This window comes from Harpia harpyja, chromosome 11, assembly GCF_026419915.1.
Source record: "Harpia harpyja isolate bHarHar1 chromosome 11, bHarHar1 primary haplotype, whole genome shotgun sequence".
In the NCBI taxonomy this organism is placed as follows: domain Eukaryota; kingdom Metazoa; phylum Chordata; class Aves; order Accipitriformes; family Accipitridae; genus Harpia; species Harpia harpyja.
In genome coordinates, this window is record NC_068950.1 from 7,089,476 (window position 1) to 7,117,222 (window position 27,747).

General features: G+C 40.8%; 1 protein-coding gene across 2 annotated transcripts in view; it reads right to left on the reverse strand.

The window, feature by feature from the left end:
* Positions 1–27,747, reverse strand: part of TEDC1 (tubulin epsilon and delta complex 1) — a 76,803-nt gene that overhangs the window by 31,369 nt on the left and 17,687 nt on the right. The window contains exons 4-5 of one of the 2 annotated variants that reach the window (XM_052802036.1): positions 23,229–23,399; positions 16,845–16,943 (exon numbers count right to left, since the gene is read on the reverse strand). In XM_052802036.1, the coding sequence (XP_052657996.1) occupies positions 16,845–16,943; positions 23,229–23,399 (270 nt within the window). The remainder of the gene's footprint in view (positions 1–16,844; positions 16,944–23,228; positions 23,400–27,747) is intronic. The other variant, XM_052802037.1, reaches the window with a different exon arrangement.

Here is a 27,747-nt window from a genome sequence, read left to right on the forward strand (position 1 = left end):
CAATAAGCAGCCTCTAGCCACAAGGCAAATAAAGATCTACTCGAGTATTTTCTCTGCTTGCGAAATATCACTGAGGGTTGCAAGAGCAGGAGAATCACTGCAGCCTAACTATTACAAGGCGGGTGGATCAGAAAAGCTCCTGGATGACAAAAGTAGATAAGAACTTCTCCCACTGCCAGCTATGTACACCATAGGGACCTTGACCAAAACACTAGCAGGGATGGGGAAAGGCCCTCTGTGGCTCCAGAAGCAGGTACTTCTGCATCTGCTGAGCATCATTTCTTTTGGAATTGTAATGGTTTGGGGGGCGCTTTTTTTGTGGTGCAGACTGTAAAGGAAAACAGGATTTGGATCTTTTGCAGAAGATAAAATACACAAAATACAAAACACAGCAGATTAGGGTGGAGGAGTTTAATTCCAGATGCTTGGATGTATGCAAAACCTCCAACACCTAAAAAAATATGCGACTTTTCCCACTCACCAACACCAGTTTTATACCACCACAGCTCAAACTTCAATTGAGCTATCTCAGTTTTACATTGCTGAGAGCAGGGAATCAAACCACTAGTTAAAAACTTAAGTGACAAAGATCATCATTATAAAACATAATTGCTATTTGTAGAGGGATTTAGAAAACAGCTGTTTAAAATGAAACTGAAAGAAAATGGAATTTAAAGCAAACAAAATGAGGCATTTGGCACATAAAAATTGTACTACAGCTTTCACATTGATAGGCAATGCACTGGGATGTACTAACAATGACATTCATTTGCAGAGGAACAGGTCAATGAATGGACCGCTTTGCATTTTTCCCTGTAGAAATGGCACATGTTAAAATAGGGGAAAAAGATCAGGAAAAAGAAGACTGAAGTGTGAGTTTTATACTTTAACTGCCAAGATCAAGATGTATGAGAATGGAAGAGGTATACATTTTCTTCTCCAAAGGTACCACTGATTTTGGGTGCCTAACTTGGCATACCTGAAGAGCCAAATTTTCAGGCAGTACTAAGTACCTTTAGCTGAATATATGCTCAGTTAAAGTACATCCAGTAGGTACCAAAAATCACAATTTATTTTAGAGAAATCTCAGCCAGAGGATTTCAAAGGAAACCACCAAATTGTATAACAGTACTGCCTGACAGCTGTTCATATTGTACTGCCAACCAGAACCCCCATGTAGCTGATGTCAAAAAAAGACCATTATTCATCTGCTTTTATTCAGACTGTTTCTGTACACAGAACAAAGCATTATCCATACTCAGTTTTTCTTTTTTTCCCCCCATATACTTGCCCATTTTCCTATATTTTTAACAGACCACAAAAACACACACAGAGATCAACAGGAAGAAGCAATTTCTAATTTGCTTTTTTAACTCATCTGAAATCAGAATTGTTGGTACACTTCCGAACAGTACCGATATCCTGGTTTCTGTATGTTTCCACACTGGATGTTACTACACCAGGAAGAAGAGCTAGTCATAGGAGGAGCATTTCCCTTCCTTTGTGTGTGTGTGTTACGACTAAGTTCAGCAGGGGAACTAACCCTTTAGGTTTTACCCTTCCCCCTTTATTATCCCATCCATCCTTGCCAGCGGCTTATGATATGCACTTACTGTGTCCTTCCTTGACATCCTTATCCTGCATTTGGCAGTGAATAAACAAAAACACTATTCTCATACAAAGCCAAAGAAATGCTTTTTCTTTAAAAAAAAAAAAAAAAAATCAACCTGTATTGCAAACACCTACTAAGCCAAGGGGTTGGCTTTTTTGCTTCCCTTGAGCTTTAGTATTTTCTCTTCAAAAGGGCTATGTAGCACAAGTTGTGCACAAGTGACATCTTAAACTCCTGTGGGGGCTTTTCCATATGGGTTCATCTAGTCTCAACTGAGTACACCACAGGCTGCCAGTCCCAAAGGCCATGCAAGGCTCCCAAGCCTCCTTTTCCCTCCCTGTCTGCTCCCTGCAAGAACAGGGGCTCAGAGGCACAAGTGAAGTGCCTTACTGGTGCAGACCTTCCCACAGGTGCCTGCCAGCTCCCTGCTACCTTCTTTGCCTACTGGCCTGTAAGGACCAGGTGGTCCTTAACCTAGGACTGGATGAGCAGTGACATCCAGGGCTTCTCCAGTTCTGCTTCAAGGGACAGCTCATCAGGGACAGAGCTGCATGGCTTCACCTGCACTCCCAGGGCACCATCCGATGTACATCGTGACTAGGACTGGCTTGTACAGCATCCACAGCAACAGAAACCCAACCTCTAAGCACTAACAAATATAAATGTTAAATAAAATTTAGCTCTCACCCAAAGACAGAAAAAGAAACATAAAGAAGAACGGCTTCCACCATTGGAGACCCAACAGCACACAGAATTATCACAGACGTTCATATTAGTTAAACAATGAATTTAAAAGTTATTGAATATGTGGATTAGTCTAAGCTTGCCAACTTGATATGAATACAGTTTCTCTCAGCCTAGCTCTTCTTTGACAAGCCGTCATAGCCTATCATGCATGCAGGTATTTTCACACATTTTAAAATATGCATTATTGACTAGAGAAACTACTAATTTGAAGTCTGCTACAGTCTCCCTTATGTCAATTCATTTCTCTTCCTAGTCTCTTAACACAGTGCTTTAAATTAAGCGACAAACATATTTAAAAAGAACCACAAATCCGAAACCACTTGCAAAGCATGAGTAACAGCTGATTTCCTATATAACTCCATTTCCTTGACTATTTAAAAAAAACAATAATACCTGCCAGCAGAGCCAAGTTAACATTATGGATTATGGGCCAATTGCACACAAAGTTTAATTTTACAAGGCTATAAAAAAAGCTCTACCAGTACCCTCCCGATCTGAGCTGCATTCTCACCTCTAAAAAACCGAGTTCAGTTCAGTTCAGCTTTCCAGCAACAATTCAGTTGTGACCAAAGCCACTGCAATATATGAATTTAACTGTAGTTTGCTTCTTCAACTAGCATGAGGCTGCAGAATGCAGTGGTCCTGTTTTGCTTGACTTTCTGGATGGGTTAAGTGTCTTTTTGATGCAGTGGTGGATGCAAGACAGAGGTCCCAACGAGGGATCACAAGATCACCATAGCTCTGGGGTACTTCAGGATCAGCCTTCACCAATAGCTGTATTTTGGCACAGGAGAAGAGTGTCAAGCCTGAAGTCCCTTTTCTGTTAGAAGCTGATAACTGATTTCTCTTTTGGATGAAAACAATAACAGTAAAGACTCCACAAGCAAAGATGCTCTGCACTCTCTAGTGGCTACTGTTAGCGTCAAGGCACAATTCAAGAGATGGGTTATGAGTTTTAAAGCTCCTCACCTTAACACTTTTTTCCTGAGATTTAATTTGTTCCTTCAGGGCCTGATACCCCAGTTAAGATTCAGTAGGCTGGACCAATGAGACCCTTTCAGACTCCATCACCAAAGAATGGCAGCAAGTAAGCAACTCTCACTCTGAAGTCTCGTACCAAGGAAGGTTAAGAGCAGCATGACCAGGGTACTTTGATATGAATATGGAGACAAGACACACTTCTCGCCACATATGCCCCTGCACATCAGCCTCAGCTGACCCAGCTGATAAATGGGAATTTCATCATTCAGCTTACAGCCACAAGGTATGATGCTGGCACAACCTTCTCCATAGCACTGTATGGGACCACAGAGCCTGCCTGGCCTCCTTATGCAGGCCCAAAGCATCACCTGAGCTGGGGCAGCTTGCTGCCACCACTGGGTTTGTTAGCACTTCCACCAAAAATAAATTATCCAATGCCAACTGATGACAAAGCACCTCAGCCTTGTCTCTCCAGCTTATTAATTCCAGCTGCATTGTCTCAGGTGGAATTATATTATAGTGTGTCACTGTCATTGTCACTGTCACAGCATTCAAACTATGTTAAGTGCGGCATAAAACAAGCAAAAGCACAAAAGCAGCAGCGAAACTCAGTACCATCCTATCAGTTTTTCTGTCACTGGCAATCACAACCAAGTGTTCATATCAGTCAAGCCACATAGTGCAGTTCCCACTTCAGTGCAGTACGTATCTACTGTGTTTCAGAGATAACTTTCTTTCTTATGGTGTAGGAGACTAAGGTATTGCTGCTACATAGTCCAACAATTTATGAAGTCCGTGATGAACCACTACATCGTTTTTCAAGGACCAAGAACTCTACATGCTTGGTCAATAAAATGTACTAAGTAATAAGTCATCCCAAAAAAATGGTGATGGCAACTCCAGAAATGCAGCTCTATCAACTCCTTTTTTTTTGTATGGATAAGTTTAGCTGAAGGCAATATTAGTGACAAATTGCAGCCTGAGGAAACTTTCAGATCAAGGTAATAATGCCATGAGGTAGAATGATTTGCTTTAGTGTTGCTATATAATGCTGCCAGTTCTTCCAATGGGACACTAATTGCAGCCAGAGGCCACCTTGCTTAAAAAATATCTAAAGAAATATTTTAGCACTAAAACTGTCTGGAGTAATAAAAAAAATAAAGCATCCTTCTCAAGAAGGGGCACTGGGAAAGTGAAATCAGGTACAGAGTTCAACAACTAAATGATTCATGGCTGGGTGACAAGCTAAGGCTTGTCAGCTGAAGAAGCTGGTCTCATGCTAACACCGTCAGCTGCCAAGCAGAACCACGTAGGTGGAAAGGGACCTCTGGAGGTCTCTAATCCAATCTCCTGCTGAAAGCAAGGTGCTCAGGGCTCTGTCCAGCAAGTCCTGAACATCAACAACTGAGATGTCACCCCTTCTCCAGGATCTAGTTCCAGAGTTTGACCACCCTCATGGCAATTTGTTCCCCTTATATCTGGCCAGAATTTATCATGTTCCAACTTGTGTCTGTTGCCCCTTCTCCTGTCCCAGCACACCTGTGAGAAGAGCCTGGTCTGTGCTCCAGACCTGACCACCTCAGTGGCCTCACTGGACTTGCTCCTGTATGCCACTGTCCTTGTACTGGAGATCCCAAACCAGACACCCATCACTCAGTCTCATGAGCGCTGGGCAGAGGGACAGGATCCCTCCCTTTGCCCTGCCAGCTGCGTTCCTGCTAACACAGCCTGGGATGCGCTCAGCCTTTGCTGCCTGGGCACACTGCTGGCTCCTGGGCAACTTGTTGTCCACCTAGATCCCCAGGTATTGGGTTTGGTTTTTTAGTTTGGTTTGTTTTTTTTGCAAAGCTGCTTATTAAGCAGTCAGCTCCCAGCCTGTTACACTGCAAGGGGTTATTCCATTCCAGATGCAGGCCTTTGCATTAGCCTTTACGGAGCTTCCTGAGGCTCTTCTCAGCTCGTTTCTCCAGCCCATCTCAGTCCCCCTGAACAGCAGCGCTGCTCTCCAGTGTATTCACTGCTATTCCCAATTTGGTGTTATGCACACACTTGCTGGTGGTGTGCTCCATCCCATCATTCAAGCCATGAATAAGATGTTAAACAGTACTGGCCCAAAAGCTGATCCCAGAGGCGTGCCACTAACAACCAGACACCAATTTGAGTTCAGTGGCCCAAACAATTTTCCACTCACACTACCACTCACTTATCCAGCCCATCTCTAACGAACACAGTTATAAGTATTTTCCTGTAGCGATACATAAACACAGGCACATTTTCTGTCCCTATCTGCCTTTCTCAAAGCTCTTTAATTACATGTGTCTGCCTCTTTCTGGGATGGGATACTCCACACTGCTTTGAAAGGGAACCGCCAGCAGGATCTGAGGGGACTGTGGAGGTGAAAAACGCCTGTCCCAGAGCAGGCGGAACTGAACCAGTCAGTAACAGCAGGCATCAGATGAACAGAAAACCATCTGACACCGCAGACAGTTGCAGGGAAGGAGAAACAGAGGAGATTGTTTTGATCATATTCATTCTTTGAGATTTAAAGCAGTTTAGCTCCTGCAGAGGCTTCTTTCTTTCTTTCTACAGCATGAGGAAGAGTCACTCCATAAGTTTCTAGCCTCTCCAACCTCCCTAAATTAACTCTCCCACAGGTACCCATTCATCCCTTCTCCTGCCATCAACCCCAAACTTCCAGCCTGACCTCCAGCTGCTTCCTGGCTCTGGATATTCCTTGTCCATCTTCCAGACAGGATCTGAAAGCCAAGCCCCACTGCTTCCAGAGGGGGGGGTAAAACCTCCAGCAGCAGCACAACAGGGACAACCAGGGAAGTTAGGAGAGGAATACCTCACCCAAGACAAGTGGTCTGCTGTCTGCCCCAACAGAAGACCACACAAAGCATCCAAAGGCAAGTCATTTATATTTAACTTTTCTTCAAAGTCATCCCTTCTAAAATTGAGTTGAATCTGCCTTAGAAATACCAATATACATTATCTTGCACAATTTGATTGCTCATGCTTATACAGTGCACAACTGGCCACAGCCTTTCACTTTCTTAAGAAGGATCAGGAACTCAGCTACAAGTAGACACTGTCTAAAACCAGCTTTGAAGCCATTTGACCTCTGTAATTCTTCCTGATTTTACACAGATGACAAGGGTTGCATCTGCTCTGCCTCATTTTTGCAAATGAGTACCTGATCCACTGTTTCCAACAGGTTTTAATAACTACTATAGCAAACCATGTTTTATGTGATAAATGTCAGCAAAAGAACTGAAAATCAATTGCCTACGGTATTTCGGAAGGAAAATGATATGGCAGCCTACCCCCTCCTTCTGTAGAGTGAATCATTAAAAAAAAAAGGCAGGAATAAAATTCTTTGTTCCTGCCACGCAGCACGGGGTAGGCAGCACATGCTGTCACTGACAGTTTCTTTGCTTTCTTAGTGCTTATTCTTTCCTTGTGATGAAATGTGAGAAGGACAAATGATACCTGAATCACCGAGAGTTTTTTGATTTCATTTTTCAATTGTTTTCTCAGTAGCCACTCTCCTACTCTACAGGAAATACATAACAACAACCAAATCACCCCATTTGTAAGACAGTATCCACTGCTGCTCCAGTACTTGTAAGGAGGGGTTCCCATGTACACAGATGGAAGAAACAAAATACAACAGCTTTTTCCAATTTCAATAACCTTCAATGTACCAAGCATCAAACTAACAGAGCCTTCTCCCAGAAAAACAACAACAAGTAGTAAGTATTCTGGATTTTAAAGGTGATCTAGGCAGTCCCGCTAAGAGGACCAAAACACTTTAATGTATTGTGCTGAACATCCTCACACACAAGGAAAATGTGTTTCCCAGTACAGCTCATCCTCCCTGCAGGCTCTGAAACTCTACCTATCCCAGTGTAGCAGATTTCATTGTGCACAGCACCGCGGCAGGCACTCTGCTCCTGACATTATACCACAAAAAGACCAAACTAGAGCGATCTACAGAGAAAAAATAAATCTTTCAACCAACACAGCCCATGGGGGTTTAAAGCCAGTTCTTGCTCCATCATTCATCTTACCAATATCAGGGCACCAAAGGGAAAGCAGTAGTCTAGGACTGGGCAGGACTCTCAGACAGGGTCAGAAAGCCAGCTCAGACCAGCCAAGTATCACTGATGCACTCCAGACCCTGCTCATCATACAGCAGCAAAGAGGCTGTATTTCATCTGAGCCTTCGTATGACCTTCATATTAAATCCATCCTTACAGCCTCTACTCTTTCTTATTTGAACAACCGCTATCAAAAATCGAGTACTCTGGATCATTCAGCTCCCTTGAGCTTTCTTGTGTGAGCCTCCAGGCCTCCTGCATTTAGGTGCTGGAGCCCCATATATAATTCAATATGTTATCAGATCTGCTCTCCTCTGCAATATTAATGTCAGCTCCCATGTTAGTTCCCACCAATCTGACTACCACACATGTAAAACGTCTAAAGTAACTGTGGCTGCAACAACAACACAAAACATTAAGTAATTTAACAGTGGAAAAAAAAAAGCATTGGCTTTGACTGACAGTGTTGTTCAGAGCACATGGCAGTAAGTATGTTTTACACTTTTAATGCACAATCCAGCAAGACAACTGCTAAGGTTGGAAACTGAAGCATTCAAAGTTAAAAAGTGCCAGAATTCAAGCTGCCTAAACAACACTAATTTGACCATCCCATGTGTATAAGGTCTAGAATTACGTGACCAAAATATTTCCCTTTATAATCTGTCTCACCAAGGGCATGGAATGGCTGGTGCTCACTCCACAAGCTATTCCTTTTCCTTTTAAATTGCATATTATTCTGTCTATTCTTCAGAGGGAAGCCATGGACTTATTTGCCATACATCATTCAAATCCCATTCTGAAGACAGAATTTTTATCTTCCACATAAACAAGTTATCTTTCCTAATGACCCATGTGAGATGAGATGATAGTATTACAGTTGTTTTACAAATGGGAAATGAAAGCAAAGAGATGAAAGTAAAATGCTTCCATTTCTTTTGGATGCCTTAACTGAGACTTCTGAGACCCGATTTTCAGTGAATTTAAAAATTACTATAAAGCACTTCGTAGATACATCTACCCAGAGCAACTCAACAACTTGCAGGGATGCTTTAGGTAGTTTTCAATGAGTTAGTTCCTGAGCCAACATAGCCATGGCACGCTGCCTCGGCAGATCAGCTCTAGTGGAAGAAACCAGGCAGCTGGCCCAGGTTGCATTAAAGCACACCACTCTACCTACTCTAGCATCCAGCCTAATACTTCAGTGGAGCAGTGTGCTGCAAGGACCTACTACACCATCTGGGGTTAAATCTGACATTACTAGGTGATGCTGCCTGCACTGCTGAAATTCTTGAGGAGCTCCAAGCAGAGGTCCCACCAAGTTCAGTAGCAGCTAGGAACACTCAACATTTCCAGAAGTCAGATCTCTGAGCATCAAATTGGGCACAAAAAAAATGTGAACATCCCATCTGCAGCCCACCATGGAAAGTCTAGTTTAAGTAACTTGCCGTGGGGAACTTGAGAACCCAAGGGCACAGAAGTATTGCAGCTCTCCAGGACAAAGTTCTACTGCCTCAGCTATTAGGGCTTCCTTCCTCTTCCAACAATTTTCCCACTCTTACTATTACTTCTTCACCTTCATGAACGACTTTCTTCACCACAGCTCTGACTCAGAAACAAGGCACTCTGCTCTCTGAATGATACCATAGTTCTGGGATAAAATATCCTAATAAACATACATTACACTGCAACGTACTCCAATTTAGACTAATAATATCTTTGGTGTTTTTAGAAAGACACTTTTGAAAATCCCTCCTGCAGCATCAGAGATATCCATTGCATATCTGCAGGATCATAACCTCTAGAGATACTAGATATGCTTCAGATTCTTGGGTCAATAGACTAACTAGCAGCAGTAGTAGGTTGTCCACTTGGACCATCACTGGAGGGAGATGACATTTTCCTGCAAGTAGGGAATTTCTCAGAATCCCACAAGAAGCAAGACAGTGATTCATGTCTTTAGACAGACTCATCTTCCTCGTTCACAGCTCCCTGTCCTAACTCTCCTCTCCAGTCTTGACCTTACTGTCCATATTCAGCATTCAGCCCCTCCTGCTGCAGCCTCTCTTCAGCACCTCACTCAATCTCTTTTCACCCAGACGATCTGAATTCTTTCACATCAGAGCCACCTTGCCTCCCAATGCCCTCATGCAGGCCTCTTGTCCAGGGGTCTCTTCCAGCTCCTGACTTCACTGAACAAGAGCCAGAGAAAAGAGGCTTTTCTTCTTCTTCGTCCTATCCCTTTCCTCTGCCTGTCCAGCCTGCAGCTCCTAACAGACTCAGTCCATGTTCCCCATGTTCTTCAATGAATAATGTTAGAATGGTTTAGTAAAAGCAAGTTAAAGATAGGAAGAGAGGAAAACCTGAATACTTTAAAAGGGCAAAGCATTTACTATTTTTATTCAAAGTGCTGTGGTGAGCATAATTATGCAAATTCAAAAAACTTGTCATAATTGACCTTTTCAAAACATGTGTGTCCATGGGTCTAACATACAATTCATTGCTGAACCCTGAAATTTATTAAAGGTCAGCAGTTCTAGAACTTCTTCTCATTTCATCATTAAATAACTTATTTAAGATGCACGCAGCAGCAATCATCAGTGAAAAACAAACTTGCTTAGAAACAGTAAAAATTTTGATGCATTGTGTTAGAAAAACCTGTACCTTTAAAAAGTTCTGTAAAAGGAAAAGAAAAAAATTGTTTTGCTACAGAATCTATCAGCTTACTTGCTGTTCTGAAAATTCAACAGTGCCAGAATCCAAAGATTCTGGTCACCTGAAGCCCTGGAAGCAGATTTAGTAAATGGTCAGAAGTCACTACTGATTCAAACTAAGTTTATTCTGGCAGTGTGTAGAGCAAGTCTAAAATCTCATTGTGTTTAGATCCTTTGGGGCTTGGCTGTCTCTTCTGCCCTATTGCTCCAAGAACTGTGTCAGAGACCTTTGTATTCATTTGGGGAAGACTGTTCTCCACCTTTCCGATCTCATTTGCAGCAACATGGTCTCTCCCCAACTTGAAAACTGGTTCATGCTAGGTTCACACAGAGCCTCGCATAACACCTAGTAAAATCAATCTCCATGAAGATTTCTGCGGAGTCAAGACTGGCCAAGGAGGGATTTCAGACAGAACATGCACAGAAAAAAAACCCCAAACCAAAACCCCCACATTTTCACAAATACTCACAAGCCCTGATGCAATTACTCTTGAACTTTATGCTGTATTATTTTTTATGCAGGGTCCACTTGAGAAATTTCAAGTATTTTTTTCCTTTCAAGAAACTGAAACACAATGACAAACAGACAAAGCTGTCCTTAATTAGAATGGTAGTGACAACACGAAATACTGATCCTATTCCATGATAGAAATGACAACTATGGCTTTTACCAAGGGAATGAAGCAATGAACATATAAAAAGCTGAGGGCCAGATCAAACAGAATTAGTTGCCAGAGCATCACAGAAGATAATGAATCTATGACAATTTATACCAATGAAGGCAGCTTGTCCTTGAAGCTCAAGGTCATTTTTTCAGAAAAGAACAAATCTTTTTTCTGGAATTTGCATGCAGTACAAGCCTTCGCTTCCTGAATTAATCTACACAGCAGCATCACAGACTATAGCATGAATGTGATTTTTTTCCATTGGTATCTACACGCTGAGAAATGTGTTGGTTCAACTGCTTCTTGTACAACAGATGGAAGGACATCATAAAATATCACATGGTCCCCTAGCAGGCTCACTGAAATTCAAATAAGGTTACATATCCTTCACCCCTACCATACAAGACCACAACAGGGTTGATTACAGAAATACTACATATTAGCACAGGTCTGTGTCAAATCAGTAATGTGACACAATGTCAAGCTTAGCAGCAGGGTTTTAACTGTTTATTTTCATTTAGCACCTGCCTGCAGCATCTGTCACCACCAGGAACATTCCACGAAGTCTCAGACAACCAGCACAAGGACACCAAATATAGCCTGGCACACAGCAGCTGGAATTATCCTGCCATAGTTACTCCATTTTCATCCAAGACAGTCAGTAACTTAGGATCCATTTCTGGAGATAATGCAGTACCATAGTAATTATTCAGTAACCAGCTAAGTAACTTGTATTAGATAACAGACTTTACTTTTGCTGCTCTGCCTTCACATACATTCCAGGAGGTGGTGCTGTCATTCGGACAGAAACGGACCAAAAACTCTCACACGGTATTTGTGCACTGAACATACTGGTTGATCCTACCATTTAACATGCCTATGCAGATAAAATACTTCAGCAGATCAGGAGGACTTTATGCAAGTAGTGCAAAAGCCCACATGCATATGGACATGACGCAAACTGAAGACTCAAATTTCATGCAAAGTAACTAGTAAATACATGTTCAACATTTTTGAAAATTCAAAGCCTATCAGTTCCTAATGCTCCCAACCTGAACGTACTTGTTCTGAAAAGAACAGAAGCTCTTCAGTGCTTTGCATGAATTCAAACCATGGGCTATTACTCACAGAGAATAAACCTGTTGTCACCCATCTGTAACAGCCAGCTGGGACAGATGTTTTAAATGGAAACTGCTATGAGATTTAGGGTCTACAATCAACTTATCTTACAACCTGATCATTTACCTCTTGAATGTCCCAATAAGAAATTATGGAGTCCCATCTGACTGAAGGAAGCAATACACTTACTGTACATTGGCTTCCTTCCCCAATACATGAACAGTCCAGAAAGCAGACCAATGCTATGCCCATATCATCCTATCCCATCCCACCCAATCCCTGCTGCTTGGAGAGCTAAAGCTCACCTGAATTTTTTATGGGCATGGAATTGACCATACATTATGCATGCAAAGTCAGACAGACTATTTGTTTTCTCCTATTTACTTGCTACCAAGGACCTTAGTTCCTTAAGCCAAATAAATTCCCTTTAAAATGTGTTAGTGATCAACAAGTATAAATATTTTTCATAAAATTCTAAAACAAAATTATTAGCTATTCACATCCAAGTTCTATGAATTTCTTTGCATGTCCATCTGGCAGACAGCTGCATTATTTATTTGCTGTCACACTCAGTAAATTGATTTACTGGCATTTAAAGGTGTCATCTTTACTCATTACAATTTCAATGATCACTCCAGCACTACCAGCATTGTACCAATGACCTGAGTTCTGACTACAACTTTTAATCTCTGCTAATCACAAAACCTGCAAGATTGAATTCCACTTATAAAGCAGTATATCAAGAGACAGAAGAAACCAAAGGACTAGGCTTCTTTGCTTCAAAGTTCATTGATCTCCATATGGTAACAATTTGATGAGAAAGTTAATTTAATGACTCTTAAGTGCAACATACATTTTTTCAAGCTCAAGGTAAAACATCAGAACTGGTGACACTGCAATGTAGAATTAAGGTAAATGGGCTTCATAGACAAGAATGGGATTATATTATGCTCACAATGATGAAACCTACCCAAATAGTCACACATCACAACCACTGTCCTCACAGTCGCAAGAGGAATGTGACTGCATCCTCAGAGATAGACCATACTAACCTGGAAAGTTTGGGGCAGATGTTGCTTACCCCGAGCCACATCTTCTGCATGTTCTCCCCAGTACACTTCCAAACTATTTTAGCCACAGTGCCAGTGAGCAGAACTCCATTTCTGCTCTGAGATATTTCAGGCTGGCAAATAACAGCAGCTGCCCAGCCCCATACGAGTTGACATGGGGAACCATTTAAAAACGAGCAGTACCAATACAGCTTGGAAAATGTACCAAAACACAAGACATTCAAGATGCTCTAGACTATGTTCTAGCACACCCTAAGTGATACACACAAGAGGTTTTCAAGAAAAGACACAATGAACATCCAAGGTCCCTAGCAATGTACAGGCTGTGGCATGCTGCTGTGCTGTAATTGTCCCCGATTTGCATGCTCCAGCATGGCCTCGCAGGCAAATGGTTCCATAACCATCACCACTGACTGAGGCGCTTCTGCTGAGAAAATGACTACCAGCATATTTCTCATGCAACACTCTGCAAGCTAGGGAGTGCTCAAAAAGACATGACAGCATATTGGGAAAGAAAGGACATACATGTAGAGGTCAAGAGCTAACATAAGCACGCACATGTACTTCAACTGGAAATTGAACACCGGCTGAAATAACATCACCTCCCATTCACCAACACCCCTGGGCAGCTCAGGAGCTAAACACAGCAGTGACCTGTAACTCACAGCCACACACATATATATAACCACAGCCAAGCCAAACCACAGGAAAAGTTGGAATTTTGATCATGCCTCACCAGAGAAAAACATAATTAAAACTATTACGCTTGGAAAGCTTCCAGCTCTATGAATCTGACAAAGACATTTATGATGATAAAAGAATAATAATGTCCAGTAAAATCCCTGTACATAAAAGCACTAAAAGTTTTATAGTCAGAAATCCAAGGGAAGAACATTTTAAACAAGTTAATGTGCAACTTTTATAGAGAAGCAGTAGCATGACTTTTCCATTTCATAAACTGAAGTTCAACTTCACAGCTATCTGTATCCTATCATACTTCTCCTGTCAGACTAAACATCTCTTGTTTTATTACAGGTCAGAGCAACTTATCTCGCGGGATATTTTTGATGAAAATGAACTCTAGGCTTAAATAAAAACAGCCCAACGTCCCTTCTGTGATAGCTAATTTTTGACACTTCAATCCACATTTCTATCCTTTGAAGGATGCCTAACATGTGAAGGAATTCATAACACCATCCACCAACAGGGGCGCATTACAGTAAGACATATTGACATGCTTGCTCTTTTTATTGATCCATGCAGCAGGTTGTTATTTGAGGTAACATTAACAGAAATGTCACATTACTTAAAGAGAAAAAATTATTTCACAGTTTTTGGAAAAAAACATTTGGCAGAGTGCTGCCATCTGCACCAATATTTGAAAACCAAGCTATTCAAATATGCATAATTTACTTAATCTTATCAAGATATTTGAAAATTAGAGGCTTTTTATTACATTTTCCAAAGAAGCATCAATTTGTATATCGAGTATTATATCCATCTGGAAAACTGATGCTTGAAACAGCCTTGCGTTTTCAAGTCCACACCACCTTGTTATATCGGGCTTTTTATACATACTGAGCATACGACTTCTGGAAGCTGCTTTTGGGAAATAAGGGTAAGGGGAGACAAAAACTACAAAGACTGCTCAGATGATGACAATGAGAATTTTAAGTCTTTCGAAAATATGTATACTGAAGTGTTGTGATAATTTCCTGCAATTTTTCCTGTTTATTTTAGAATTGGGCACAAGAGAACAGCTTAGAGGAACCCTGTTTCTTGAAAAGGTTTGAGAGCTTCAAGAGATTAAGAATTTCACAGCTGATTATGTTGACAAACAATTCCAATTTTGGACCAGTTCAAGCAGTAAGTGACATAAGAAAAGAATTTCCAACACACATGCACTGGCACTGGAACCTGTTTGGGATTGCACCTGTTAGAGCCTAGGAGCTGGAGATGGAGACTGTGGCCACTCATAGTTTATTTGAAGAAAACATCTTCTGCCACCCTGCCTCTGTCACTCTCAGTGATCACCCTTGTTTTGAAGGGGTGTCCCTTGTTTCATATATTTGCTGTTTAAGCCTGGGAAAGGTGGAATGAAGACTCCACAGATTTTAACTAAGCAACATAGCTGCCCACTAAACCTTCTTGACTATAGCCCTTTACCTAAACACAATATTTAAAATACGAAAAGATTCTTTCCATTTTATCCTGAGCCTCCACTGAACAGCACACCTGAAGCAGACATCCAGGAAAGGAAGCAGTACGCAAGAAAGAAAACTGGAATGATTCATTATCAGTGTAGTCAAAACCAAATAGGCTTTATTAGAGTATCGTTATGCTGTACTGTAACAGGTCAGCGACATATTCAGGGTAAGTCTTTGCAAAAGGTAGTTGCAAAGTCCTTCTACGTAGCCTGGAAGTTTCTAGTACCAGCCCACCAGACCTTTCTGAACATTTGCTAAGCTCTGGAAGACTATGAAGTATAGGCTTCTGAGGACTGTGCTGCTGTGTGTTCTGAGCTGCTGAGCAAACCGTAGGATGGGGACTCTGAAGCAGGAATGAAAAAGAAATCTAAAGCTGACTTAGCCATTTGATCTAGAAAAACAACAATTTTCCAGGAAAATGTTCTAAACAGCTGAACCTTATCAAGAGGCTGGATGCAAACCATTCATCCAAGGAATGCTCAGTAATGAAAGATTAACGTGCACTTTACAGGGTTTGAACGTAAGACTATCTTCCATCTTCAAATTTACTTTTCTGAATTTCTTTGTGCACGGTATTTACAATGCCCACTTCTGTTCTTAAGGTAGCAGCAGAAGGAATATCTTCTTTGACTAAACAGGTTTGGACAGACTGCAGAAATTTGCCAAATACTGATTTTGTTAGGGCTGAGCTTAAAATTTCAATCTTGTTTCAGTTTCACATAGAATGAAATTTTACAAACTGATTTGTAAAACAAATGTATTATATGGTATTAAAACAAGTGAATTGTACTACTTCAAATAATAAACTGAAACATCTATGATAGCTGAGTATTTCAGAACATCAGAGATACTTAAGGGTAAAACAGTACACTAGGAAAAATGATGTTGTTGTAAGAGGTTCTGTCTGAACACATGAGGAAACACTTTTTTACTGTGAGGCTGACTGAGCATGGAGCAGGTCGCCCAGAGAAACTGTGGAGTCTCCATCCTTGGAGATATTCAAAAGCCATCTGGACATGGTCATGGGCAGCCTTGCTCTAGGTGACTCTGCTTAAGCAAGAGGGTTGGACCAGGTGACCTCCATAGGTCCCTTCCAAACTCAATCATTCTGTGCTTCTAAAATATTTCTCAAAATAAAGCCCCTTACTACTTACCAAAAAGGTAGTCAGCTTGTACAATTTCTGGAACTAATGAATGCTAACATCAGATGTGCTTTGGCTCTCCTGGAGACATAAATCAGATCGCTCCATGTTCTCTCTGACAACCCACTCAAGCAAGGTCACAGGCAGGCCCAGATGTGGTTACTGGTAGTATACAACAGCAGTCAGCCAACTGATCTAGAATGTTTCATTCTACAAGCCTTTTCTTCAGTGGCACATTCAGTCAGGTCTCTCCCCACTCCATCTACCAGTTTTTACAAAACTTAGCCTAATACTTTTGTGTCTATGTTCTATCAAACTGGAAGAAACTATTTGGTGAATACAAGCTGTAAGTGAGGAAACTGACAATTCAATATAGAAGCTCTTATTTCTGTTGGAAACCAAGTCAAACACAAGGAGTGCAGTCTTCTGCCGAACAATGTTTGTGTAAAGCATACTAAGCATCCAAGAATTACAGGAGAAGCATTACCTGCTTGTAGTTCTCCGGTTGTCTAACGAGATCTGTTTCTGTGACAGAAAAATGTCCAAGGGTCTGGTCCATATGGGAGCCACTAGTGAATAAATGGATCTGCAATAGATTCATTTAAAAGATATTTGTCAGTACAAGGACCAGATCATTAACAACATCATTAGCTACCATCTAACAGCTGCATGGATTGGAATGGTGATGTGAACCAGTGGTTACAAGCCCATTCCCAATGGACAAGTACAAATGTAACTACTACCACCAATACAAGAGAACTTTTCAAAACAGGCTGCAGAAAATGATGATCATGCACCACTATCACCTTATAAAATGGTCCATCTGGTATTGTTACCAGAACCACATGCAGGAATTGCTACTACTGCTGCCACAGTAAAACTGAAAGATTTCTCTTTCTTCCTCTCCAAAAGTCTTTTTCCTTACACTACATGTGCTCTTGTGCATAGCATGAAAGGAAAAACCATTTACACAGATAGCAGAAGTCTTAACAGAGGTAAAGGATACCCTCAGAATAATTTTTGATTTCTTCCTTTAAAGCAGAAAATGCTACCTAGTTACAGTAAGTTACTCTTTTGCTGCTATATATTGTTGGCTTTCGCTTACTGGGACATTGTCCCAGCTGTGTTGGTGATGGTATCATCAATTACTTGATGAAGAAGTTTCCCAAGTTAGTCAAGGGAACAATAAAAAGCAATTCCTCCTATTCAGAGCTGATCCCTTTGTTACTGTAATAACTGCAGCTGCCAAACAAGATAGCAGTGCACATTTGTCAGACAATCGCTCATATTTCATTAATATTTCTGCCAGAAGACAGAGAATGTTTCCTGCTTTTCTTCCTTTATTCTAATATGAACTTTATCATACACTTGGGTAGTGACAACTATTTTAAAGTTGACAAGCACTGGGTAATTATCAGCCCTTCCTTGAAACTTCAGAATATTTTAGCATTCCTTTCCCAAAACTCACTTCTGGTGACAACCATCTGTCACATGTGCAGAGCTATGTGAGTTTAAAAATAAAAGAGCACCTCCCCACACAATGTTCTTCCTTTCTACTTGCCACTCCTCTCCCTGCTGCATTCTTGTGTAACTCTGGCTGCCAAACCTTTGGGCCTCCAGCACCAGGAATGAATTTCAGCCCCTCTTCAAAAGTATGTTGCAGCAGCATCACTGGCTAAAGCCCAAAACAAATACTCTAAAGCTGTAACAACAGAGGAATAAGGTGTTCCCCTGAGACCAGACTAGATGGATACTGGAATAATCCAGTATTTATATTTTCACAATCTGTTACTGATAACAATGACACACTGAAGATGAAAGAAGGCTTAAAAAGGGAAACGGTACCAAGGTAAAAGCAGCAGGTGAGAGAGTGAGAGACACAGCACATGCAGCTGTTGCTTCATGGCACTGACTGGAATTGACTGAGGTTGAGGCAGGTCTGATTTAACCTTACACTAACCTTTGCATGAGAGTACAGGCCCAGCCCCCCCACTGCACACCACTTTGGGGGAGTTTCCAGTACCAATTCCTAAATGCCCTTGAGCTTAGACACCCTGCAGGGAGATCAGCTTGTCTAATTCACCTAAGAGAAGATGAAAAGGGGGCTTGTTCATAGTTCACACACACTTGCACAAGAGGAAAAACTTCTACTGCATTAAAGAATATGCTATTGAGATCTAATGGCAAATTCACTTTAGGAAAAAAACCAAAGATTTTCAAACCAAATATCTCAAGACAAAAAAGATACAATTAACCAATGTAGTAATTTACAGAGTAACGTGGTAGATTCTTCATGCCAAGATACAGATGCATCTAACAATTGCAGTTTAGCTCACCCATAAATTACTGACAATGAGGTAATCACCCAGCACCAGTCTCTCCATTATTCAGAGATCAAGACTTTGTCCTTGTCCTTTACTCTTTTGCTACAACATCAGATATATAGATACGACCAATCCACTGTAATACATCTTATTTTATATTGTTTACCTTAGAGGAGGCACAAGAAACCACTCCGTTCATAGGAGGTATTTCCCAGTGCTGCTCTGCATTCTTACTGACAGAATACAACTCTTGCTCTTACAGTTTCCAAGCATATTACAACTATTATTGTCATTTTACCATAATCTGATAATGTTAAACTCTTCTTCTATCATGAAAAATTCCATTTAATATAATTTTATCCCTACTAACCTATACACATAGTCCACAATCAGATGTTCAACTGCTTAACAAAATTCACCTCTGAACCCTATCTAACCCTCCCCTATTTCAGGTGTAATTTCTGTCCTAGTCTTTTAGTGGATAGAGGATAGCTGAAAATACCCACAGGAAATCCATCAGTTTTGCAGAAACTCACTTTCTCTGCTGTTTCTTTACACATGCTGATTGTGGCACAGTGCATTTAACAGACCCAAAATACAACGCCAGTTTTAAGTTATACAGGTTCCTACCTGTTTTTCTGAAACTATGCAAGGTTTCTCATTCACATTTTTTAAGGCAAAGTGGTAATTCAAAGCCCAACTAAACCCAGCTGCTCTCCCCTATGAATTCAAGAGGGATCAAAAACCAGTTAGATAGATATTCCTCTGGCACTTGACAGAAGGAGGAAGAAACAGAAGGAACCAAGAGGCATGCCTTAACACGGTAATTTATCCTTCACGCTTCCATATATTTGAAGGTATATCAGGTAAATATGTACCACTGAGAATGTCGAGGGAATTATAATGGTATTACTATATTATACTTTCAAAGCAGGCCAACCAGTCCATGTTGAGAAGGCATCATAATGTTATTCAACAGCTCATAGCCTCAGGCTGCAAAATTCCTCAGCACCAGAGCCTGAGGAAGTCTTCCTCCTACAGCAGGACATGTGTGTGTCTGTAAGCTTCAACATGCCTTCTGGGAGCTGAAGTCACTGAAAAGCAGCTCACCAGAAGAACTAGCAAAGAGGAATGGCCAGTCAAGACCACCTATCAAGCAATTCCCAACACATGACTGGCTGTAGCTCCAGGGAGGCTTCCCTCTTCAGTAACCTACACGGGTCGCTGCAGAACTTCATACCATCAACCTTAAGTGGCTGGGGGCAGGACAGAGCAGATAGAGGCCCAAGCAATCAGTTTCAGTTATCCTTTGTGTACTTTAGAGAAAGAACAGCCATTTATTTTTGCTTGTTTCCCCCTCTTATTTCCCTCCTACTGCTCCCTTACCCTTTCTTCAGGCAGTGGAGTATTATTTCATTAAGACATGAGTCATCACTTCTAATCTGAAAGTACATGTCCCTGATCACCCAAGCAATTCAGAATTTTTCACAAAATCATAGAAACAGAAAAGACCTTTGGAGGTCTTTAGTCCTATCGCTAACATCAGTTTGTGGCTTTTTGCATGTGAGTCTCGGAAACCTCTGAGGATGGAGGCCATTCAGCATCTCTGGTGACCTGCTCCAATGCTGCCCATCATCCCAGAGAAGCTTTTTCTAGTATGTCTGAACCTGCTGAGCTATAATCAGTGGCCATTTCCCCTTTGTCTTTTGGTACTGCTGAGAAGACCAGTGATCACTCTTTGTGACTACCACCCTTGTAACTACCCATCAAATAGCTGAAGGCAGCTATTAGGTGACCTCAGCCTCCCCTCCATGAGAGCAAACAAGCCCAACTCCCTCAACCTCTTCTTGGAGGTCATGCCCAACTTAGCTAGTCCTTGACTATCTTGGTAGCCTCTTGCTGGATCCTCTATGTACAATTCTTACTTCCAGTAGCAATATCCATACTAAAAAAATACAGAATGGAAAAGCAGTCATCTCCTGAATAAGAACATATTTTCCAAGTGTGATGTGTTTTTCTCAGAAAGCCCCAAATAGAGAATATGGTATTTTAGAGCCTGTGTGAGTCACAGAATGAAATCTGTGGAAGTGTCGCCACTACTTGGCAAAAATTATAGCTCGTGATCAGCAGTAAATAAGACTGTTCCACAGTTGAGATACATAACCTGTTAAGTTATTAAACAGAGCAAGTAAAAGCCATAATTATCATTTTGTAGAGAAAGCCCTCTGTAAATCTGTCAGCATAATTAAAAAACATAACACTCATTAGCCTTTTGTATACTGTTTTTGTGGTTTATATGAGAAAAGCAGCAGCTCATATAGAGGTCATATTGGGTCAGCTCAGTCTTCTAACACAGACTAGTTTAAAAGTTTTAAAATTAATGCAGTAGCACAGACAATTTCTCTACAGAGAGTCAGGAAATATCAATTATTGTTTATGCAGCTGTTAAATTGTGTAAGTATGTTATATTTTGTGCTACCATAAATGTTAACATTAATGTGGCACTGTAATGAAGTCCCTTCCAAAGTCACTTTTACCTTTCAATTTTCCTGTTTTTAATTCAGACTAAAATATAAATCAGAGCACTGCACTTTATTACAGCTCTGAACAGAACTCCCACAGTTGCACATACGTATTTGAGCACGCATAATATCAGTGTGTGATCACATATGGAGGAGCTGGGCTCCAATCTATCCTCCTATGTATGCATCCATGATGGCAGCCCTCTACATACACTGCAGAACATAGTCTGATAGCAAGAATCATCACCAGCACTGCTTACTGCTTTCAGTTTAGTCCAGTGATGACTCTTGGAGAAGGCAGTAATGGCAGCTTTTGGGAAACTGGACAGACAGAAATATTCTCCCTCCTTATTCTTCCAGATTCTAGAAATTGTGGTCCAGGGAACTGCAGAATAACTAACCTCTTACATTTGCCTGACTGTGACAGACCTAACTTTAGCAAACATTTTTCCTCAGACAGCCACAGGGGAGAAAAAAGTCCAAGTTTATTTCAAAGTACAATGCCCACAGGAGGTCATCATCTCCCCTGTCAACAAGTTTACATGTTGCCCAATGAGCACATCATTTCAGTGCCTGATCTGGACCACTGAGAGTACCTCTGTTTGTACTCGAGGCCCCAGGTTCAACCTGCTCTTAATTCTTCCTTGGCCTCATTAACTGCAAGCTGAGGTATTGAAGCTGCCTAATGATTTGTCACTGCCAAGTACTACATAAATCAGAGCACTGATGATGAGTTATGGAGGTATTTGCCTTGCCTACTATAAAAATCAGCATATCTTAAATAGAGGTAGCTTATCAAGGGAAGAAGATGCCAATCGTTTCATTTGAGTTTTATATCACTAAGCCACTTCTCCCAATAGCATCACTGTCTGTAATCTCAGTGCCAAAGCCAAGGACTGCACCTGCACTTACGGTGAATTGCTGTCTTCATTCCCAGATCAGGAAAGCACATTCACAGTGAGCAATGAGAAGCAAAAGGTTATTTTAGATGCTGCACACACAGCATCTGATCTTTCCCTCGGGCTGTCAATCAGACATCTTCCCTAGCAATCAATTCATGTAAAGAACAAAATGTAACCTCATTATAGTTTTCAGCATTGCTCTGTCAGACACAGGATTAAAACCAAGAAGGCATCTTCATTCAAAACCCTCTTGTTCCGATTCTGACAACTTTCTGATAAATGTTATTCTTTGAGGAGAAATTTCTCAAAACTGTTCTTATTCTCAAAAAGGTTTTCTTTGAAGGTTCTGGGTACAGTATCAAGTGGCTCCATATAAGTTATCTGAAGAGATATGGAGAAAGGGGGCCTAGGGAAAACATTACTGAGTAGCTTCTAGGACTAACTTTAGAACCATTTCTTTAAATTTGTCTCTGCAGTCACCATCACTCTCAACTTTGGAACTGCAGGCTGTTTCTGTCCTAAGCAGACATGATGCTCCCAGACGTCTGTGATTTTCAGACAGGCATATGAACATCATTCGTAAATGGGAACAGAACTGGAATCTTAGCAATGTAGAGACCACTGTTGATACCTGATTTAAAAGCAGATTGGGTTCTGCTTTGAAGGTTCTGCTCAGATGTTCCCAATACTTCAGAAAAGGAAACTGCATTTTATTTTGCTGCTATTACTTTCAACATTCGGGCTCAATATTTTGAATCCACATTTCAGGTGAACTTATAGTTCTGAATCACTACTTCTTGTCTGTGGGACCAGAATGCTCTGTCTTGCTTCTACCAGGCATTTTCTGAGAAAAATGGAGACAGCCTCTGGTTGCAGAAGTGACTAATGCGCCAACCTGCAAGAGAGACTTTTATACAACAATTATAACCTTATGAACATTGTACATACTTCATTTTCTCATGGTTCTGCCCCTGAAAGGTGGGGGTATTTATATTCAGAGTAATTCACTCTTATCTACAGAAAATGCAGAACTAGCAAACAAGAATAATTTGTACATTTAGCAGTAGCTGACAAGGCTTTTAAATAATCAACAATGCCACAGTGAGTTAGAAGAACCATTTACCTTGTGCAAAAGTTTGCATTGCTCTTGGTGCTGAGCATGCAAACTCCGCCACTGGAACCTCAGCCTCCCATTTAACCACTGAAGGTATCGAACATCTACTCTGTCTTCAAGCCCATATTCAGGTGCTATTTCAGTTGTACCTGCCTGGCTGTTAGGCAGATCATCTTCACACTAAAAGCAGAAGAGAATACCAAAATGTTTTAAGTTAACTTCAACACTTTCAATTCATTCAGTAGTGAAGAACATACAAGGTAAACAGGCCAAAGAGGAAAAAAAATCCCCAAAAAAGAAGTAAGTCCCAGCAGTAGAGAGAAATTGTAATCTTTTAGAATACAGGACTAGGAACAGTCTAAACAAGTACTGAATTCTGGAATAAATACCAGCTTCTCAGCTATGACGTGGTAAACTGTCTCCTCTCCCGTCTTTCATTTTCCATACCCAGGAAGACACAGTGTTCCTGAGACAGCAAGCATGTTCTTTACCCAGATGGGAAAAAATCATATTTTGACTAGATTCTAATAAGTCAAAGAACACAAAAAACAGATTTAGCTCCTCCAGTGTCTTCCCAAAAGTGCTGCAGGCTGTATTGGGTGACCCTATTTTGTAAATCAATGCCTTATATAGGGACAAAATTGTGGGCCTGTGCTTATCCAGCTATTTTCTTTTCTCCATCCAGCATTTCCTTTCTTGCAGGACAGAGGAAAAGAATCAATCATGCAGCTAACATTGGCCAGGAGTCCAGAGACACTCCCAACTACAGCTGCACCACCTGTCTTGCCTTGTTTTGCCTTTCTCTAGAATAACTTGGAAGGAAGAAGGGAGAAGCAAAGAGTTTCCTTTTGTTCATCTTGTCCCACTTTCCTTCTGCTGCAGAAAAAAAAAAAAAAACCCAACCAACAACCATCTCCATCTTCTGGAAGAAATTTCTGCTTGGCCAATGGCATAAAGCAAGACATTTCTGTCATATCTCTTTCCCAAGGAACATGGGGGAATTCCACCTCCCCCAGCCTCTTGCACAAAGAGATCATTCACGTTTACAAACAGATCTCTCTCTCCGTTTTCAGCTAAGACTCCTGCAGATTGCAAATTAAAAGGGGAGGAAGACATGGGTTGTTTTACTTCTGATGCCAGTAAGTAAGGCTGAGCTGTCAACTTCATCCAGTCTATAGAAAGTACATATAATAAACAGAATCTGTAATTCCAAATTTTTTACTACAGCGTATCTTAAGAAGTAGAAATAACACAGAACTGCAAAGACCTGATTATTCAGAACGGGTGTTCACCGGCTAAGAAAGTGTCTCCCAGTTGTTGGACTCTCAAGACATTTCTTTATAGTGGAAATTTAAAAAGCCTACTTGAAACATGAATGTTTTCAAGAAAACACTTAAGCAGATATTTGGACCCATAGACCTTGATGGTATTTAAACATATGTGCTTCCCTGCTTCACATACTTTCATGTTCAATAAAATCTTATAAAGATTCAGCTGGCAGGCAAAGCTTGAATGTAATTCCAATTTGGATCCTAAACTAAAAATGCAAACTGTAAAATGAAGAGAGTTTAATCTTGCCTTAAATGCAGATGAAGAGTATCTATAACCATGATCAAATAACTCCCTAATGCTTGTTTTAACCTAAATATCACCTCAGTTGACAGGGCCCCTAATACAATGAGTGTTCATATTATTTATAAGCACAAAAATGCTGTTCTGGTCACATAACAAAATGTATCAAAATTACAGGGTTTTTTCCCTTTGCTCTGTGGCTCGGATAAATGCATGCTGTAAATCACAGGGGCACAGGGTTGGTAAAGGGCTTTTCCTTTTAAAGGCACAGATTCATCTTTTCTTAAAAAAAAAACAAAAAACAGACAGTATCTCCTTTGCAACAACTGCAGTGTCACTCTTTTTCCTCAGATGCCTTCAGCCCCGTGCCCCTAAATCAAAAGGCACTGTGTCCTAGGGTGCTGCAGTCCTAGCTAAGTACCTTCATGGTTCAGATTGTCTTACCCCCACCAGGAGAGGTTTCTGGACTACGAAACCATACAGATATGATTACCAAGTTGTCAATAAGCATGATGAGCCAAGCAATTGGATATTAGTCACTACAGCAGAGAAAACGCATGTGTAAACAACATTAAAACACTTCAGATAAGCAGCCAGAAAGCCGCAAGGCCAAAGACAGACTTGGGATTCCCAGATTAAAATCTGCGTTTTCCATAATTTACAGTTCAACTCCAACTTCCCTGGTTAGAGGTTTCAGAACAGCACAAATACTGCTGTCCTGGGGATTCATTTCAGGAAGGAATGGCATTAGACTCGATTGCTTTGGCAGTACAGTGACAAACACCATGCAGAGCTAATTTTATTGTAGCAACCTGCCTTATTAATATTAAAATAAGGAAGCCAGGCAATGCATTTTTTAACAGGATCTCTCTTATTTATTTCACAAACTGCACAAAAAATTTACTTTTGCTATGAAATACTTAGCCTGGCATAAAGTAAACAAGGTAAAAAAAAAGGTCTTGCATATTATACTGTGACCTCAATTTCTAGTCCCATCTTTACAATCTAAGACTATTTACTGCTCTCCCAGTGGGAGAAAAATCACTAAAATACCAGCCCAAGCTAGAGCCTTTGCTCCAAATATCACTGTGAATTTATCTAATCTATGCAGCAATATGGGTACACACCTACATTCACTTCTGAGATACAGAAGTGCATATTATTTAGTCAAAGTCATAGAGAGAGCAGCCAAGGCAACTACCCAGGGCTCTCAATGGCCTCCCCGCACTTGGAATGCTCCACACCAGCTCTGGAAGAGATCACTTCATAGCCACTTACCAGAAAAGCTTTTTTACTTGTAAACTGTTTGCTGCAATTAATGTTTCTTTTTGATTCTGTTTCAGAGAAGGGAGGCACATGGACTCCAGCTAAAGAATGGTGTCACAGGCTTGCAGTACAAAAGCTGCATCAACACGTACCGATACTCTCATTGCAGTTTCAGAGTCTTTTCCCATTACACTGGCGGTATGAGAGCTAGTCTTGTCAAACTGGATGATGTGGACTGGCCAGAGCACCTGTGATTAGCTTAACTTAAGCAGAAGCTAGAGTGAAACCCCTCAATTCCACTTCCACTGTAACTCACTCCAAACAAGCTTTTCTGTCCTAAAAGCTCAAAGTACTGCTGTTAGAAGATCTCTATATCCATTTTTTAGCAAGACTCAGAAAAGCAAGCACAAGCCTGATGAAGGTGACATGCATATATTTACACGAACTCTCTTCAAGCCAGTTCCTGAACTATCACCCTGCCCACACTTAGGCAGAACTTAAACCCAGCTCTCCTGTGGGAAAAGATTCAGGCAAATAACCAGCTAAGCCCCATAATAAATACACGTTCCAGGATACCACGCATCGCCATCCCAACTAAGGTAGCTCACAAACTACAAAAGCTACCCCAAGCTCATAAATACATCTCTAGCTTAGTCAGAGCTAAACATGGCTTATGTCCTAAGAGCACAGATTTAAAATTTTTGCAAGGCAGCCTAGAATTCAGTCTCCAACACCACACCAGTTTTTCCTTAAACATTCCTCCCCAGGCTATTTCAAGTCCAATTGTTATGAAAAAAGATACCAGATGATTCTCAAAACGTGTGAATGGACTTGTGGTTAGACAATGAAGCAAGTGCAAAAAAAGCCAACACAGTCCTCGTGGCAGAAGTGCTCTGAGCAGACAAGTCAGATTCATGAAACACAGTGAACTGAAAAAAGCCATCAGATATAAAAGTACTTAGAAGAGAAGAATAAGGGGTGGGAGAAAGGAGGGTGTGAAAAAAGACATGGTGATATATCAATTTTCATTCTATTCCATACATCTGAGCAAACAACTTGCATGCAACATGTTTAAACAGAAATTAAAGATTAAGAAGTTTCAACTTTTATAGCAGAAATAAAGCTTTTCTTTTTGGTTTGAAATACAAAGCAATCCCATGTTGTTGGAAATCGGGGAGCAGTTCTACCAACAGTGGATGAAGATAATTAAACAAGTACTTAACCATGTAAATAGTCTATAAAAGAACAACACAAGCATCAATGTGTTTGTAGACATATGAGAAGGGAGCACTTTTTGCACTACTGACTCCATTTGAGGATTTCAGTGACCTGGTATGCTGTAGACCTTGCTCTGTTCATACACTTTGAATTCAACAAATTCCAAAAATTGTTTTAAAGCAAAATTCCTTGCAGATTCAGTGGAGATATTCCAATCTGCCACAAGCAGTACTGCAAAGAAAACCCTTTGTTGTGCAACTTCATCACACTTCTACACTTTATGTACTTTTCCAATTCATATAGCTATCTTAATGCTCATAAATTCTTACCTTAATAAATTGACTATGCCCTGTACGCACAATGGAAATAAAAAGGCCTATGCTGCCTGCGTTGCTGTAAAAACAAGGCTATGGCAGGGCTACTTCCCCAGGAGATGCTCTTTTCTGACTACGAGCTGCCACCTGTCGGTAAA